The sequence below is a fragment of the Carcharodon carcharias genome, assembly GCF_017639515.1.
Source record: "Carcharodon carcharias isolate sCarCar2 chromosome 29 unlocalized genomic scaffold, sCarCar2.pri SUPER_29_unloc_22, whole genome shotgun sequence".
NCBI classification, from domain to species: Eukaryota; Metazoa; Chordata; class Chondrichthyes; order Lamniformes; family Lamnidae; genus Carcharodon; species Carcharodon carcharias.
The window spans coordinates 122,073-140,982 of record NW_024470668.1 but is presented as its reverse complement, the minus strand read 5'-3'; the positions used below and the strand labels follow the sequence as shown (position 1 = coordinate 140,982).

At 48.9% G+C, this 18,910-nt stretch overlaps 1 protein-coding gene across 1 annotated transcript; it reads left to right on the top strand.

Annotated features, from left to right (window-relative positions):
• The first annotated feature begins 796 nt into the window (after positions 1-796).
• On the top strand, positions 797-10,556 carry LOC121274060. Its single transcript, XM_041181200.1, has 8 exons — positions 797-876; positions 2,199-2,474; positions 3,505-3,798; positions 4,646-4,742; positions 5,464-5,545; positions 6,950-7,182; positions 8,353-8,434; positions 10,023-10,556. Exons 2-8 carry the CDS (start codon positions 2,216-2,218, stop codon positions 10,269-10,271), a joined length of 1,296 nt encoding a protein of 431 aa, XP_041037134.1. The 5' UTR covers positions 797-876; positions 2,199-2,215; the 3' UTR covers positions 10,272-10,556.
• Positions 10,557-18,910: the final 8,354 nt, after the last annotated feature.

Here is an 18,910-nt window from a genome sequence, read left to right as displayed (position 1 = left end):
TTACTATCAATAACGGACAAAGGCAGACATAAGAACAAACTGTGATTATTTATTGCAGCAGAGGACTGAACACTGAATCCTTGCGCACCCCCACAACCACCTCCAGCTGGAGAAATACAGTTAACCAGTAGCCCAACCTGTCCAATGATTGCTCAGTACTGTCACATGGTTAGTCCGCTTGCATTCTCTTAAAGGTACATGGTGCTCCACTTGACCATAGAGGGCCTGAAGTATACAGCCAACAGTGTGTTTGCCTCAGTACTGACCCACCTACAGTGCAGCACTCCCTCATTATTGACTCTCTAACAGTGCAATGCTGCCTCAGTACTGTCCCTCTCACATTGCAGTTCTCAATCAGAACTGACAGTCTGACTGTGCAGCACTCCATCAGCACTGCACCTGCTACAGTGCAGCTCTCCCTCAGCACTGACCGTCCGACAGTGCAGCACTCCCTCAGTGCTGAACTGAAGTGTCTGCCTGGATTATGTGCTTTGTGGTGAAGGAACCTTCATTGATGTCACACCTTTCACATTCTCAGAGTCTCGCAAAGTGCTTCAGAGTCAATGTAAGCAACTGATCTTTATTTGTTTTCAGACGCACCACAGAATCTCTCAATTGCTTCTCTTGATGTGATTAATGCTTCATCAATCAATATAATTGAGGGGAATTCTGCAGTGATAATCTGCTCTGTCGAGAGCTTCCCAGCTTCTAACCTGACGTGGCGACATCTTAATGTCCCAATGAACAGAACAAGTTCCAACAATGAGCTGTGGTTGGTGATTCCTCATGTTACATCCAGGGACACTGGAGATTATCAGTGTGTGGCAGAGAATGAACATGGAGCAGTGGAGGGGTTCATAACCATCACTGTGGAATGTGAGTTAATGCAAACTTCAACATCACTCACACACACACACACACACACACACACACACACACACACACACAAGCGCACACACACACACAAGCGCACACACACACTCACACACACACACACATACACAAACACACACACACAGCAACACACACACACACACACAAACAGACACACACACAGCAACACACACACACAAACACACACACACACACAAACACACACACACATGCTCACACACAGCAACACACACAGTCACACACAGCAACACACACACACACACAGCAACACACACACACACACACACACAAACACACACATACATGCTCACACACACACTAACACACACATACATGCTCACACACAGCAACACACACACTAACACACAGCAACACACACACACACACACTCTCACACTCACACAAACATCACCTCATCTTGTGACTAGGCACTATACAGATGGAGAGGAGAGAGGAAGAGAAGGGGCAGGTGTTGCAACTTCTGCAATTGCATGGGAAGGTGCCGTGAGAGGGGGATGAGTTGTTGGGGATGATGGACGCGTGGACCAGGGTGTCCTGGAAGGAATGTTCCCTATGGAATGCCGACAGGCGAGTGAAGGGAAGATGTGTTTGGTGGTGGCATCATGCTGGAGTTGGGGGAAATAGCGGAGGACGATCCTTTGAATGCGGAGGCTGGTGGGGTGAAAAGTGAGGACAAGGGGGAACCTATCATGGTTCTGGGAGGGAGAGGAAGGTGTGAGGGCAGATGCGCAGGAGATGGGCCGGTCACGGTTGAGGGCCCTGTCACCCACCGTGGATGTGAAACCTCGGTTAATGAAGATGGAAGACATGTCAGAAGGGCTGTTTTGGAAAGTGGCATCATCGGATCTGATACGCTGGAGGCGAAGGAACTGAGAGAATGGGATGGAGTCCTTACAGGAAGAGGGGTGTGAGGAACTGAATTCGAGGTCTGTGTGGGGGTCAGTGGGCTTGTAATGGATATTGGTGGACAGTGTATCACCAGAAGTTGAGACAGGGAGATCAAGGAAGGGAAGGGAAGTATCAGTGATGGACCCTGTGAGAATGATAGAGGGGGGAAAATTGGAAGCAAAATTGACTCGGGGTCAGATTTTGTCCGAAGGAGGTGAGAAATGATGGAGGGAATTCCAGAGGTTAGGGTCCAGGCAGCTGAAGGCATGGCCGCCAATGGTGGAGAGATGGGAATGGGAGAATGTGCAAGAGGTCGGAATTGGAGGAGCGCAGAGATTTTGGAGAGCTGTGGGGTGTGGGGATTACCTGCTGATTGTTCTCTGCCCTTGTTCCAGATCCCCCACAGGAGACCATGGTGTCCATCAGCAGATCCTCAGGTGGGATAAGAGAGGGAAGCAATATCACATTAACCTGCTCCAGTGAAAGTGTCCCACCGATATCTCATTACACCTGGTTCAGGATCGAGGGGAACACCAGCACCCAGTTAAACACAAGTAGCCGCTCTCTCTCCTTCACTCCTGTAACACGGGAGAATGATGCAGGTTTCTACTGCACAGCGAGGAACCCAGTGGGTAACAGCACCTCCAACATCACCCACCTGAACGTACAATGTAAGCATTTTACTCCCCCTGTCTCTGCTTAAAACTCAAACACTTTCTGTCCGAGGGCAGCTTCCTTGCTGTGGTTTAGCATAACTAGCATCACCTCCCTGCTTTTTTCACCCTGTGCCTCTCCGAGATACATAAGGAGATATTAGAACAGGGACTGAAAGCTCAGAGAAAGAGGCCGGATTTCAAAGAGTGTCTGAAATGAGGAGAGAGATAGAAATGGAGAGTTTTACGGAGGGAATTCCAGAGCTCGGGGCCCAGACAGATGAAGGCACGGCCGCCAATGGTGGAGCGATAGGAATCGGGGGATGGTCAAGAGGCCAGAATTGGAGGAGCGCAGAGATCTCGGAGAGTTGTAGATGCTGGAGGAGATTACAGAGATAGGGAGGGTTGTGGGGGCTGGAGGCAGTTACAGAGATAGGGAGGGTTGTGGGGGCTGGAGGAGGTTACAGAGATAGGGAGGGTGGTGGGGGCTGGAGGCGGTTACATAGGTAGGGAGGGGCGTAGGGATGGAAGGTGGTTGCGGAGTTAGCGAGTTTTATAGGGGCTGTAGGAGGTTACAGGGATAGGGATGGTTGTGGGGGTTGGAGGAGGTTACAGAGATATGGAGGGTTATAGATGCTGGTGGAGGTTACACAGATAAGGAGGGTTATAGGTGTTGAAGGAGGTAACAGAAATAGGGAGGGTTATAGGGGTTGGAGGAGGTAACAGAGATAGGGAGGGGGTAAGGAGGAATTTGAAACAATGTGAATTTTAAAATTGTGGCATTGCCGGACCGGGAGCCAGTGTAGCTCAGTGACCAACAGGGAGTGATGTGTGAACGGGACTCGGTGTGAGTTAGGACATGAGGACAGCAGAGTTTGGGATGAGCTGATGTTTATGGAGAGTGGAAGATGGGAGGTCGGGCAGGAGAGTGTTGGGATAGTCAAGTGCAGAGGTATCAAAGGCAGGAATGAGTGTTTCAGTGTGAAGATTCTATCTTACGCTCTAACTTTGCTCTGACGTTGTCTCATTGTTGTCCTTCCCTCCTCAGATAAGCCGGAGATTTCCCAGCAGTCGGAGTGCACTCGGAGGTCAGAGAGGGTCACCTGCGTCTGTGTGGCCAACTCCAACCCACCCGGAGACCTCACCTGGCAACTGCCCAGTGCCAACATCAGTGGTAACCAAACACACGGAGGTTTTGTGTCGTGGCAGGTCAGAGATGGGCATCTGGTGACTGGTTCCCTCACCCTGATGAGACCCCAGGATGAGGGAGGAGTGATGGCATCCTGCTCGGTTCAAAACCCACACGGGGAAGCCACGTTCAAGATGTATCTGTGGGTCAAAGGTGAGAGACTCGCTCAGGATCGATCTCCACTCAGCTGGATTGATCCCTAAACTCGAGAATTCCCTCCCTCAACCTCTCCACCTCTCTCTCTACCTCCTCTAAGATGCTCTTTACTACTTACCCCTTTGACCAAGCTTTGAATCACCTGACCTCATGTGACAATGGCAACACTTGGTCAAATTGGAGCCAGGCCGTTCAGGGGGTGATGTCAGGAAGCACTTCTTCACACAAAGGGCAGTGGAAATCTGGAACTCTCTCCCCCAGATAAGCTGCTTCATTGGGTGCAAGACAGAAAGCTTTGACAAAATGTCCTTTCTCAGCAATACTCAGGTTCTCCTCCCAAACGACTAAATATTATATATAAATATTACATAGATTACATCGAGAAAAATTATATATAAATGTTACATAGATTACATCGAGAAACGCAACAGCTGATTTGTGCAGAGCAAGATCCCACAAACAATAGCGTGAAAATGAGGTGATAATTGATTATTTTACTGAGGTTATTTGATACATATATATAGAAATTAAAGATATAATTACACATTTAGAGAGGGAAACCTGTCCATTTGAACAGGTCTGGGTGTGTATGTGACTCCAGTCTCAAACACCAACATGGTTAACTCTTACCTGCCCTCTGAACTGCTCTCCCAGTTTGGGTCAAACCAGTGGTTCAGGAGGAAGACTCCCCACCACCTTCTCAAGAGGAAACGAGGGATGGACAATAAATGTCAGCATTGCCCGAGAATGAGTATTTAAACATTGAGTGAGTGTATCGCTTCTCGAGATACATCGGAGCATCATTCTAAACCTGTAGTGCAGTAATTAATGGCTGTTTTTACAGGTAGAGACTCCAGTAAATGGACAGTAGGATTGCTCACGGCTGGGATCATGTTGAGTGTTTTACTGGCTGGAATCTTCATCTTCATCTGTGTGAGAAAGTAAGTCTGAAGATTTAACTTGATTTTAATATAAACATTTGCTTAGGACTAATTGGACAGTTTTTACAAAGGGCCAGCACAGGCACGATGGGCTGAGTGGCTTCCTCCTGAGCTGTGAGATTTTAAATTCTTTCATTGAATGTGGCTGTCACTGGTGAGGCCGCTATTAATTGCCCATCTCTAATTGCCCCTTGAGAAGGTGGTGGTGAGCTGCCTTCTTGACCCGCTGCAGTCCATGTGGTGTAGGTACACCCACAGTGCTGTTAGGGAGGGAGTTCCAGGAGTTTGACCCAGCGACAGTGAAGGAACAGTGATATATTTCCAAGTCAGGATGGTGAGTGACTTGGAGGGGAACTTCCAGGTGGTGGTGTTCCCATGTGTCTGCTGCCCTTGTCCTTCTAGATGGTAGAGGTCGTGGGTTTGGAAGGTGCTGTTGAAGGAGCCTTGCTGAGTTGCTGCAGTGCATCTTGTAGATGGTACACACACTGCTGCCACTGTGTGTTCATGGTGGAGGGAGTGAATGTTTAATGTGGTGGATGGGGTGTCGATCAATCGGGCTGCTTTTCCTGGATTGTGTCGAGATTCTTGATTCTGTGCTTTGTGCAGATGTGATTTAAAGAGACAATCCAGTCATTGGTGTAAGGTTACAGTGGGCTCTGTGTCTGTGCTGCACTGACTCTCTACTATATGATAACCACAGTGTGATATTGTGTTATTGCAGGAGAAAGACAGCGATGGAGGAGAGAGTTTCAGGGACCAGTGACATTGCATTGACCCCCAGTCCACTCTCTGTGAAGCACCAGGTACAGGAACTGTTTACACTCACTCCAAAGCTTCAATCTCAGTGTGTAGACAACACGTGTCCCAGATTCCCAGCCCAGTTACCCACTGATTTGTACCTGTGGAGTCAGCAATGGTTCAGTATCATGCTGTCTCTCTGTTATGACACAGCAACTGGTAAAGGCTGTTGTTTAAAATCCCAGAGGGAAACTATAAACAAATGTCATAACCTATATTTCCCAGTGGAATGTTTGAGATGCAGCTCTAAATTCAGGAATAAGACCACCAGTTCTCGAGATGGGTTTATATCAAACTACATGAGACATTTATTAATTTACACAAGTTAAACATATGCACATGGTTACAAGCTAGTACTATCATAACTTTTTAACAAATTCCCAAACTAATCTCCTCTAAGATAACCCATAGAATTTAAGCAGATTCCAGGCAAAGCATTTTCACCTCACAAATTCCAAATGAGGTTCCTTTCACTTTGGTTCCTTTGCAGACAGGTGTAGGCTTACAGATGCTTTGATGTTAGAAGCCTCTGCTCTGCACACACAAAACTGCTCAAGTTATATCCAGCGCTTCTCTTTGGATGTAAATTCTCATTGTATCATCAGGACATTTGAACTCCATCTCTTCTAACAATAAATCCTCTGTCATAGTATCAATTTTATCAATAAAATAAATGTTGATTGGTTTAAGATTTCACTCTCAGGCCTTGAATGCTCTGTTTAAAAATGCAAATTGCATTTTTATCCCTCAGTTTACATCTCAAAACTACTATACATCAAAATACCCAGACTGGCTGGCTTTAATCCAATTAAAACACACACAGACACACCCACAGACTAAACCCCTATGTGAATAAAAATAATTTCCAATAACATGATATCCATTAATCGCATCATGACAGTCTCTCTCTCTATCCCTACGTCCCTTTCTCTCTCTCTCTCTCTTTCTCTCTCTCTCATCCTCTCTCTGATTACAAGGTTCATGTTAATGAGCTTCACACCAGACACTTGAGTGCAGAATCCAAGCCGTCACTCACCAGAGCCATTACCGAGGGAGTGCGAGACTGACAGAGGGTCAGTACTGAGGGAGTGCTACACTGTCGGAGGGTCAGTACTGAGGGAGCGCTTCACTGTCGGAGGGTCAGTACTGAGGGAGCGCTGCACTGTCGGAGGGTCAGTACTGAGGGAGAGCTGCACTGTCGGAGGGTCAGTACTGAGGGAGTGCTGCACTGTCGGAGGGTCAGTACAGAGGGAGTGCTGCACTGCCATAGGTGATATCTTTCATGTGACATGAGAGAGAGGCTTAGACCCACTGAGACATGACTGACACTAACGAGGCTGCACAATAATTTAACCCTATCTGTGCCAGTAAATGATGTGACGGTATCTTCTGTTTCCATTTCTCTGTAGGGTAAACAGAACGTGCTGATTACTGAGCCCCAGAACACAAACAGAGACACAACTGGCGAGGGGCAGACCCCAGCTCCCCGGGGTATCTCTGAAGGTGCAGTGGGAGGCGATGTTGTACATGGGAACCCCAACAAAACTGAAGAGTTTCTATACGCCAATCCCCAAGTCTTGAGGATGTCCAGTGGTGATGGGTCTGTCCACAGGGAAGAGGAGACAGAATACGCACAGATCAGGTTCGAGCATAACTGAATGAGAAATGGGGAGAGTGAGTGAGGAGGTGTGGGGGTGGGGGTAGGGATTGAGATTCCTGGGAACAGGAAACAACCCACTGGGGGAGAGGGTGGAGAGGGAGGAAGGGATGGAATTGGGCTGCGGTTGGTGTGGTTTGGAATGAAATGCTTCTCCAGAGAGGACTGGATGCTGAGGCATTGGGGACAGAGATTCACTGTCTCTCTCTCTGTCTCTCTCTCTCTCTCTCCCTCCCTGTCTCTGTCCTTCTTTCTGTGTCTGTCTCTCATTCTCTATCTCCAGCTCCTCCTTTAAGATGCCCATTAATAACTGACTTTGTTGACTCAGCTGTTGGTCTCCTGTCCCTAATATCTCCTCATGTGCCTCAGAGTCAGGTAAAGATGTGACTAACAATCCCCGGATGAGCCTTGGGACATTTTGCTACATTGAAGGTGCTATATAAATGCAAGTTGTTGTAGTAACTCTGATCTGCTTCGATTAAGAATGGAACCACAAAGGCTCCTTCGACAGGGTGTGTGTGCAGCAGGCTCACAATAAATACATTGAGCTGTGTGATTTTTAATTCTTTCATCGAATGTGTCTGTCACTGGTGATGTCAGCATTAATCCCATCCCTAATTGCCCTTGAGAAGGTGGTGGTGAGCTGCCTTCTTGACCCGCTGCAGTCCATGTGGTGTAGGTACACCCACAGTGCTGTTAGGGAGGGAGTTACAGGATTTTGACCCAGCGACAGTGAAGGAACAGTGATATATTTCCAAGTCAGGATGGTGAGTGACTTGGAGGGGAACTTCCAGGTGGTGGTGTTCCCATGTGTCTGCTGCCCTTGTCCTTCTAGATGGTAGAGGTCGCGGGTTTGGAAGGTGCTGTTGAAGGAGCCTTGCTGAGTTGCTGCAGTGCATCTTGTAGATGGTACACACACTGCTGCCACTGTGTGTTTGTGGTGGAGGGAGTGAATGTTTAATGTGGTGGATGGGGTGTCGATCAATTGGGCTGCTTTGTCCTGGATGGTGTCAAGCTTCTTGATTCTGTGCTTTGTGCAGAAGTGATTCAAAGAGACAGTCCAGTCGTTGGTGTAAGGTTACAGTGGGCTCTGTGTCTGTGCTGCACTGACTCTCTGCTATATGATAACCACAGTGTGATATTGTGTTATTTCAGGAGAAAGACAGCGATGGAGGAGAGAGTTTCAGGGACCAGTGACATTGCATTGACCCCCAGTTCACTCTCTGTGAAGCACCAGGTACAGGAGCTGTTTACACTCACTCCAAAGCTTCAATCTCAGTGTGTAGACAACACGTGTCCCAGATTCCCAGCCCAGTTACCCACTGATTTGTACCTGTGGAGTCAGCAATGGTTCAGTATCGTGCTGTCTCTCTGTTATGACACAGCAACTGGTAAAGGCTGTTGTTTAAAATCCCAGAGGGAAACTTTAAACAACTGTCATAACCTATATTTCCCAGTGGAATGTTTGAGATGCAGCTCTAAATTCAGGAATAAGACCACCAGTTCTCGAGATGGGTTTATATCAAACTACATGAGACATTTATTAATTTACACAAGTTAAACATATGCACATGTCTACAAGCTAGTACTATCATAACTTTTTAACAAATTCCCAAACTAATCTCCTCTAAGACAACCCATAGACTTTAAGCAGATTCCAGGCAAAGCATTTTCCCCTCACAAATTCCAAATGAGGTTCCTTTCACTTTGGTTCCTTTGCAGACAGGTGTAGGCTTACAGCTGCTTTGATGTTACAAGCCTCTGCTCTGCACACACAAAACTGCTCAAGTTATACCCAGCGCTTGAGTGTAAAGAAGATGGAGATTGATAGGCTCTTGATTGGTAAGGGGATCAAAGGTTAGGAGAGAAGGTGGGAGAATGGGGTTTTTGAAACATATCAGCCATGTATGAATGGTGGAGCAGACTCGATGGACCGAATGGTCTAATTTCTCCTCCTATGTCTTAGTCTTATGGCTTCTCTTTGAAGGTAAATTCGCAATGTATCATCAGGACCTTTGAACTCCATATAACAATAAATCCCCTTTCATCGTATCAATTTTATTAGTAATATAAACGTTGATTGGTTTAAGATTTCACTCTCAGGCTTTGAATGCTTTATTTAAAAATGCAAATTACCACTTTACCTCTTTGTTTACATCTCAAAACTACTATACATCAAAGCACACAGACTGGCTGGCTTTAATCCAATTAAAATACACACAGACAAACACACAGACTAAATCTCTGTTTAAAAAGACAGTTTGCAATTACAATACAAACATTAATAGATTAATAACACTCTGTCTCTATCCCTCCTCTATCCCTCTCTCTCATCCTCTCTCTGATTACAAGGTTCATGTTATTGAGCCTCACACCAGGCACCTGAGTGCAGAATCCAAGCCGTCACTCGCCAGAGCCATTACCGATTGAGTGTGAGACTGACAGAGGGTCAGTACTGAGGGAGTGCTGCACTGTCGGAGGATCAGTACTGAGGGAGTGCTGCGCTGACAGAGGGTCAGTACTGAGGGAGTGCTGCACTGTTGGAGGGTCAGTACTGAGGGAGCGCTGCACTGTTGGAGGGTCAGTACTGAGGGAGTGCTGCACTGTCGGAGGGTCAGTACTGAGGGAGTGCTGCACTGTCGGAGGGTCAGTACTGAGGGAGTGCTGCACTGCTGGAGGGTCAGTACTGAGGGAGTGCTGCACTGCCCTAGGTGGTTTCTTTTATACGATATGAGAGAGAGAATTAAACGAGTCTGCACAATAATTTAACCCTATCAGTGCCTGTAAATGATGTGAGGATATCTTCTGTTTCCATTTCTCTGTAGCGTAAACAGAACGTGCTGATTACTGAGCCCCAGGACACAACCAGAGACACAACTAGTGAGGGGGAGACCCCAGCTCCCCGGGATCTCTCTGAAGGTCCAGTCGGAGGCGATGCTGGACATGGGAACCCCGACAAACCAGACGAGCTTCTCTACGCCAACATCAACTTTTCAAAGCTGCCCAGCGGTGACAGGACTGTGCACAGGAGCGAGGACACGGAATACGCACAGATCAGGTTCCAGAAAAACTGAGTGTGAAACAGGGACCGAGGCTGTGGGGTGTGTGCAGCCAACATGGCCAAATAGTAATGAACAGAAATATGATGTTGCTGAACTTTTTTTTTATCTGTTCTGAGTGAGCTTTCTGAATGCTGCACCTTTTTCCATGCTGTAAAAGATTGTGAGAAGCTTATGAATTATGTATAATGTTACATCTGTTAATACAAGGTGAGGTGAGAGTGACTGCCTTTGACATCAAGGCTGCATTTGACCGAGTGTGGCATCTAGGATCCCGAGCAAAACTGGAGTCAATGGGAATCAGGGGTGCGACGAAAGTATAATAATTTACATAATATTTTCCTGGTTTGTTGTAAACTAGGTTTATGGGTGTGAGTGTAGATGGGTCTGTCTGTGTGGCTTAATTATATCTGGAGTCAGGTAGACTGCAAGTTTGAGATTATCAAAAGAAGCTAGGTGTAGAAATGTACATGAAATGCTAATGAGTGAACATGGAGGCTGTAATGTGTGAAGGGAATTTGCATTTTTAGATAAGTGACGGGATTGTTTGAATTTCAAAGGGCTGTTGGTCTGTTTACAACGAGGCCGATAAGTAAGGTTAAGCAGTGTTTTTATTTTTCCCCAAAGGTTATTGACAACATTGGCAGCATTAAAATTTTTATATTATGGGAAATGTATAATTCCAAAGACATATGGAACAATGAAATTTACATATCAAAGAGAGAGAAACATAAACAAAGGAGAATGAAAGGCTATTTTGGGGACCATGTAAAATCTAACAAGAGTGTGTGAATCAGCCTTGAAGAAGCCTCCAGGCATTTGTTCATAGGTCTGTTATATTCAGTGACTGTAGTTCGGGAAAGCCATTTGCAAATCCACTCTCAAGTGTGTTCTGTGTTAACTTGCTGGTTTTGTTTTTAAGTCTAAAATCTACTTTGGATTATTGCCTAAAAGGAGTTTTACTGCTCACTTCCAGACTTCCCAACGCCTGTCCACCATCTTCAAGGTTAATTAGGAAGTTTAGGATTTGTTATAATAGTAACCGTGGCCTTATGTGTGTGCTTGAAATCTTGTATTTTGTTAATAAATATTGAAATTTAATTTTTAAGATCTCTAAATGTCTTGGTTGACACATTACTCCTGAATTCAGGTCACACATCTCATAATAAATACAAATTGCAAAACCGTTGTGATAGTGTGACCAAGTTTCCCTTGTGGATTTGGTCCCCCTGGCACACATCATCTACCACATCATAACAGAGGGAAAACTCTCCACTGGTTGGAGCCATACCCAGCACAAAGGAAGATAGTTGTGGATGTTGGAGGTCAATCATCTCAGTTCCAGGACATCACTGCAGGAGTTACTCAGAGTAGTGTCCTCGGCCCAACCATCTTCAGCTGCTTCATCAATGACCTTCCTTCCATCATAAGGACAGAAGTGTGGATGTTCACTGATGATTGCACAATGTTCAGCACCATTCACAGTTCCTCAGATACTGAAGCAGTCCTTGTCCAAATGCAGCAAGACCTGGACAATATCCAGGCTTGCGCTGACAAGTGTCAGGCAATGACCATCTCCAATAAGAGAGAATCTAACCATCGCCCCTTGATGTTCAATGGCATTACCATTGCTGAATCCCCCACTATCAACATCCTGGGGGTTACCATTGACCAGAAACTGAACTGGACTAGCCATAAAAACACTGTGCCTACAAGAGCAGGTCAGAGGCTGGGAATCATGCAGTGAGTAACTCACTCCAGACTCCCCAAAGCCTGTCCACCACCTTCAAGGCACATGTCAGGAGCGTGATGGAAGACTCTCCACTTGCCTGGATGAGTGCAGCTCCAACAAGATTCAATAAACTCAACACCACTCAGGACAAAGCAGCCCCACTAGATCCACTCTCTGCACAACCGATGAACAGTAGGAGCAGTGTGTACCATCTACAAGGTGCACTGCAGGAACTCACCAAGACTCCTTAGGCAGCACCTTCAAACACACGACCACTACCATCTAGAAGTACAGGGCAGCAGATACATGGTAACACCACCACCTGGAAGTTACCCTCCAAGTCACTCACCATCCTGACTTGGAAATATATCGGCCGTTCCTTCACTGTCACTGGGTCCAAATCCTGCAACTCCCTCCCTAACAGCACTGTGGGTGTACCTGCCCCACATGGACTGCAACAGTTCAAGAAGGCAGCTCACCACCACCTTCTCAAGGGCAATTAGGGATGGGCAATAATTCTGGCCTAGACAGTGCCACCCACATCCCATAAATGAATATAAAAAACAAGCAATTAAAATGCTCAGACATTTCTGTAATTTTTTTTCAAATGAAATACCATTCTCTGGTGAATAATTCCATTCTCCAAGGCACCATTTCCTGTTATCACATGCCCTTTTCATTATTTACAATCATGTACCTTCATTTGTAATGTAACATTCCCATGTAAACATGTCACACTGTAGTTACACCCTCCTGCCAGTGGCGGTGCTCTAGTGTCATAGTTTTACCTCTCAGAGGCTGGAGGAAATATGCCCACTGTGTTTACAATATTAGAAACACTCAGGGGTGACCAGGGGATTCTTTAGGTCATGTTTACGATGTTGTTAAGATACAAGAGGCCAGTGGGATTTTTCCTACTGCGTTTACAATGTTGTTAAGACAGGATTCGGGTGAAAGATGACCTTCAACCCATCATCCCTCTCATGCCGAGAGGGAACAATAGCCTTAAGACAGGTCCTGGCAGTTTGTGGGAACAGTCCCTGTGCCCGATTGGATAGGCTCAAAGTGAACCCAATGTTGGGTCTTGAGCCTCAAGATCCTGGAACAGGCACAGAGTGGACACCTCGGATGGATGTCAAAAACCCCATGGACACTTTCTGGGTGAAGTGTAGGGGGAGGGTACAGTGTCGGGTGGGGTAGTTATCCCCAGTGTCCTGGGACCAATATTTATCCCTAAACCAACATCATTAAAAAGAACAGATGTTCTGGGTCTGTATCCCACTGCTGTTTGTGGGATCCTGCTGTGCAGAAAATGTCTGCCCTGTTTCCTACGTTTCAACAGCATCCACTGTTCAAAAACATTTCTCAGGGAATGAAGGACTATCTTTGACGTGCGGATCCCCGTTGTAATGTAGGAAACACCACAGTCAATTTGCGCACAGCAAGCTCCCACAAACAGCAATGTGAGAATGACCCAGATCATCTGTTTTTAGGGATGTTAGTTGGGGGTAAATATTGGCCCCAGTATTCTAAGGCACTCGATACAGGGTTGAATTTAAGAAGTTTTTGAAGTGTGCGGCACAGTTTTCTAAAGCTTCTCTCAGACCCCACCTGTAGTCACTGGGTTCAGTCCTGGACCCTGCTCCTCAGGGAGGGGATATTGTCCTCGGAGGGGCTGCAGCCCAGAGTCACCAGAACGATCCCGGGGCTGAAAGGGTTAAATCCCGAGGACAGGTTGCACAGACCAGGCTTGTGTTCCCTCGAGTCTCGAAGATTAAGGGGTGATCTAATCGAGGGGTTTAAGATGATTAAAGGATTCGATGGGGTCGATAAGGAGAAACAATTTCCCCCGATGGTGGGGGTGAGGTGAGGGGGGGTCCAGAACAAGGGGGCAGAAACTTAAAATTGCAGCCAGGCCGTTCAGGGGGTGATGTCAGGAAGCACTTCTTCACACAAAGTCGGGGGGGTGGAAATCTGGAACTCTCTCCCCCAGAAAAAGCTGTCGAGACTGGGAGGGGTCAATTGTAAATTTCAAAACTGAGATTGAGAGATTTTTGTTGGGTCGGGGGGGGTTAAGGGTCACGGAACCGAGGCGGGTGGATAGGGTTAAGATACAGATCGGCCGTGATCTAGTCAAATAGAGAAGGAGGCTAGAGGGGCTGAATGGCCTCTTCCTGTTCCTGTGCATCAGGCTCGATAGGGCTGAATGGCGTCAGTGACAGGGAAGGAATGGCGGTATAGCTCCGAGTCAGGGTGGTGTGTGGCTGCGAGGGGAACTTGCAGGTGATGGTGACCCTGGTGCTTCGAGGTGATGGAGGTCGCGGAGGAGGTTGAAGCTTCCGTTCGTTTGCAAAATGGATGAGGAGGGGGATGAGGAGGGGAATGAGGAGGGGAATGAGGAGGGGGATGAGGAGGAGGATGAGGAGGAGGATGAGGAGGAGGATGAGGAGGGGGATGAGGAGGAGGATGCGGAGGGGGATGAGGAGGGAGATGAGGAGGAGGATGAGGAGGGGGAGATGAGGAGGGAGATGAGGAGGGGAATGAGGAGGGGGATGAGGAGGAGGATGAGGAGGGGGAGGAGGAGGGGGATGAGGAGGGGATGAGGAGGGGAATGAGGAGGGGGTGAGGAGGCGGATGAGGGGGGAGATGAGGAGGTGGATGAGGAGGGAGATGAGGAGTGGATGAGGAGGGGGAGATGAGGAGGGAGATGAGGAGGGGATGAGGAGGGGGATGAGGAGGGGGATGAGGAGGAGGATGCGGAGGGGGATGAGGAGGGAGATGAGGAGGAGGATGAGGAGGGGGAGATGAGGAGGGAGATGAGGAGGGGAATGAGGAGGGGGATGAGGAGGAGGATGAGGAGGGGGAGGAGGAGGGGGATGAGGAGGGGATGAGGAGGGGAATGAGGAGGGGGTGAGGAGGTGGATGAGGGGGGAGATGAGGAGGTGGGTGAGGAGGGAGATGAGGAGTGGATGAGGAGGGGGAGATGAGGAGGGAGATGAGGAGGGGATGTGGAGGGGATGAGGAGGGAGATGAGGAGGTGGATGAGGAGGGAGATGAGGAGTGGATGAGGAGGGGGAGATGAGGAGGGAGATGAGGAGGGGATGTGGAGGGAGATGAGGAGGGGGATGAGGAGGGGGATGAGGAGGGGGATGAGGAGGGGGATGAGGAAGGAGATGAGGAGGGAGATGAGGAGGGGGATGAGGAGGGGATGAGGAGGGAGATGAGGAGGGAGATGAGGAGGGAGATGAGGAGGGAGATGAGGAGGGGATAAGGAGGGGATGAGGAGGGGGATGAGGAGGAGGATGAGGAGGGGGATGAGGAGGGGGGAGGGGATGAGGGGGAGATGAGGAGGGAGATGCGGAGGGGGATGAGAAGGGAATGAGGAGGGAGGATGAGGAGGGGACGATGAGGAGATGAGGAGGGATGAGGAGGGGATGAGGGAGGTGGATGAGGAGGGGAGATGAGGAGGGGGTGAGGAGGGAGGATGAGGAGGAAGGGATGAGGAGGGGGATGAGGAGGGGATGAGGAGGGGGATGAGGAGGGGGATGAGGAGGGGATGAGGAGGGGATGAGGAGGGGATGAGGAGGGGGATGAGGAGGGGGAGGGGGAGGAGGAGCCTCTGTCCGTGTGGAAGATTCTGGAAGGGATGAGGGTGAGGAAGTGGCCAATGACAGAGCAGCTGGGGGGCGTGGCCATGTAACCAGGGCTGCCCCTGTGTGGGGCGGGGTCATCGCCAGACGCTCCTTGTGTAAAAACAGATTCTCATAAGCTCCTCCCATCTCCCAATTGCTCTCAGCCAATCCCTGGGGAGACCCTCCCACATAAAGAAGCTCGTCCATTGTCCCCACCATTACTCAAGGGACTGCCCCTCCCCCACAGGGACTTCACCATTGATGGGAAAGCCCATGATGGGCCGAAGGTTCCAGGCTCAGGTAACAGGCGGACAGAGTTTACAGTCGGACACTCGCCTGACAAGACGACGACGTCTCCCCCGAGGCACAGGGACTTCACCATTGACCACCCACCTCTCAAATGGGCCTTTCTGAAGGCCCCGCTTTTTATCGGTGCCCGAGGGACCCGACCCCCACCGGACCCTCCCCTGACCCCTCACCGCTCTGGGGTCACCCAGTCGGACTGCTATTCTAGACCACATCACCCCCTCCCCCACCACTACACCCACACCAGCCCCACCCCCAACCCACACCCACACCCCACACCCACCCCCACCCCAATCCCCACCCCCACCCCCACACCCACCCCCACGCCCAACCCTCCCCCACACCCACCCCTACACCCACCACCCCCACCCACACCATCACCCCCACCACCAACCCCACCCACACCCACACCCCCACACCCACCCCCACCCACACCCCCACCCACACCCCCACCCCCAACACCCCCATACTCCCTCCCCACCCCCACACCCACCACCCCCACCCACACCATCACCCCCACCACCAACCCCACCCACACCCACACCCCCACACCCACCCCCACCCACACCCCCACCCACACCCTCACCCCAACACCCCCGTACTCCCTCCCCACCCCCACACCCTCCACCCCCACCCACACCATCACCCCCACCCCCACCCACACCCCCACCACCAGCCCCACCCCCACCCCCACCCCCACCCCCACCCACACCCCCACCCCCACCCCCACACCCACACCCACCACCCCCACCCACACCATCAACCCCACCACCAACCCCACCCACACCCCCACACCGACCCCCACCCACACCCCCACCCACACCCCCACCCCCAGCACCCCAATACTCCCTCCCCACCCGCACACCCACCACCCCCACCCACACCATCACATCCACCACCAACCCCACCCACACCCCCAACCCCACACCCACACCCACACCCACCCCCACCACCCCGACCCCCACCCCCACACCCCCTCCCCCACCATACCCACCACCACCCCCACCCCCACCACCACCCCTTCCCCCAGCACCATGTCCGACCCACCCACACCCCCCGACCCCCGGACCACACATCGGAATCTGGGACTGACATGTTTAGAGTTGGAGTTGGTGGAGTCGGGAATTTTGCCGTCTCTTTGTCCCCCGACCCGGGAGTGAAAATCCGGCCTTAACTTCCACTTTCTAGTGTCTGAGACAAGAGGCAATGAGTGAGTGGGCTGACGGTCAGGATTAATGCTGTTAATCTGTGTTTGAGGGGCTGTGAATTCTCGGGGGACTAGTTACTCTCTGAGCTGCAGCTTCCAAATCCTTATTTGATGCCGTGCATGTGGGGTTGGAAGATTTTTTTTAAAACCAAAGGCAGTTCACAGAAACCCACAGGAAACCCACAGAGAGACAGTCACTGGGAAAGACACTCACTCCTTGTAGTTTCACCTTTTAACCACATCCTGTCTGTGTGGCTTAAATGTTAAACACACCGGCCACACTCAGGGAGGTTTCACTCTGTGAAATGCTCTCTCTCTCTCTCCCAAACATAGACACACACACACACACACACACACACATACAGATATACATACACACATACACAGAGACACAAACGCACTCACTCACACACACTCACTTACACACACAGACATGCACACACACATACACAAACACACATAGAAACGCTCACACACTTACAGACAGATACAAACACAACCACATTCTCACATACACACATTCACTCACACACTCACTCACACACATGCACAAACACACTAAAAGACAATATCCCAATGACAGCAAACTGCAATTAAGAGCTTCCTACAACTTAACTTAAAGACCAAGACGTATTGTACTGTCTAAAAGTGACCTGGTTTTCAAAGAAATACAAGATTGTACACAGATCAAAAATGGCTGACACAAGTCATCTGATTGCTGTTACTGTGAAGTTGATCACTTCTCTGGAAGGGTTCAAACGAATTGCACTGCAGACCTGTTGCATGGAAGTCCACGCCTTTGGTGTGTCAGGGTCCACTTCAAACAGGGACACTCTTAAAAAGGAAGGCATTGAAATGCGAAGTGCTGGACTTTGATCAGCTGTAGTTCTATCAAAACAGTAGGAAATGCTCACCAAGCGGATAATCATCAACCATTCAAAACCCCCTGTGGAGGATGCAATACCCACATCTCCTGTTGATTTATATCTTGAAATGCATCAAATGTTTTGGAGATGCAAAGATAAAAAATGGGAATACTTGGCCTATCACAATGAATGCAAAACACGCTGATTGAATTCCCTTCAGGAATATACAGACAGGAGTTTAACAAATGGTTCTGCCAAGCAGATATAAGAGAAAGGAGGAGGTAAAAGAAATATGGCAGTCATCTAAAAACCCTGCTAGAAAAGAACAGAAGTGATTTCTCCCTCTCTCCTTGTCTCTCTCTCTCTTCCCCCTTCTTTCTCTCTCTCTGTCTGAAGCTAACAGAATGTCTTCAATAATGTGCAAGTCTGAGCCAGAAGAAATACAGGATTCTACAGCAAACCAACTAATTTAAAACAGCTTCAACCTTCACAAACTATGCTGCAGTATAAGCTAATAACTCTTTTAATTTTTTTATTGGACTCCATAATTATTTTACCTCTGATATCTGTGTGTTTGTGTGTGTGTGTGTGTGTGTGTGTGTACCTTCCTGTGTGAGTGTGTGTGTGTGTCTGTGCCTGTCTGTGTGTGGGTGTCAGTGTGGTATGTGTCTGTGCTTGTCTGTTTTTGTGTGCATTTGTGTGTGCATGCGTGTACACCTGTGTGTCTGTGTGTGTGGGCCTGTGTGTGAGCGTGTGTATGTGTGCCTGTTTGTGAGCGTGTGTATGACTTGTTATGGAAATTGCATTTGGGGGAAACTATATTTTAAACCCTTTTTGCAACCAAGCATGGGGGTTGAATAGAAAGGGAGCCAGTTCACTCCCCGTCACCCAGTTGTAACAACATTCACACA

What these genes read in the sequence shown, in the direction of transcription:
- LOC121274060 (XM_041181200.1), top strand. Translation starts at nt 2,216, where the DNA reads ATGGTGTCCATCAGCAGATCCTCAGGTGGGATAAGAGAGGGAAGCAAT. An exon ending in CACCCACCTGAACGTACAAT is followed by an intron (nt 2,475 to 3,504) that starts GTAAGCATTTTA and finishes TTCCCTCCTCAG; the next exon opens with ATAAGCCGGAGATTTCCCAG. An exon ending in CACTCTCTGTGAAGCACCAG is followed by an intron (nt 8,435 to 10,022) that starts GTACAGGAGCTG and finishes ATTTCTCTGTAG; the next exon opens with CGTAAACAGAACGTGCTGAT.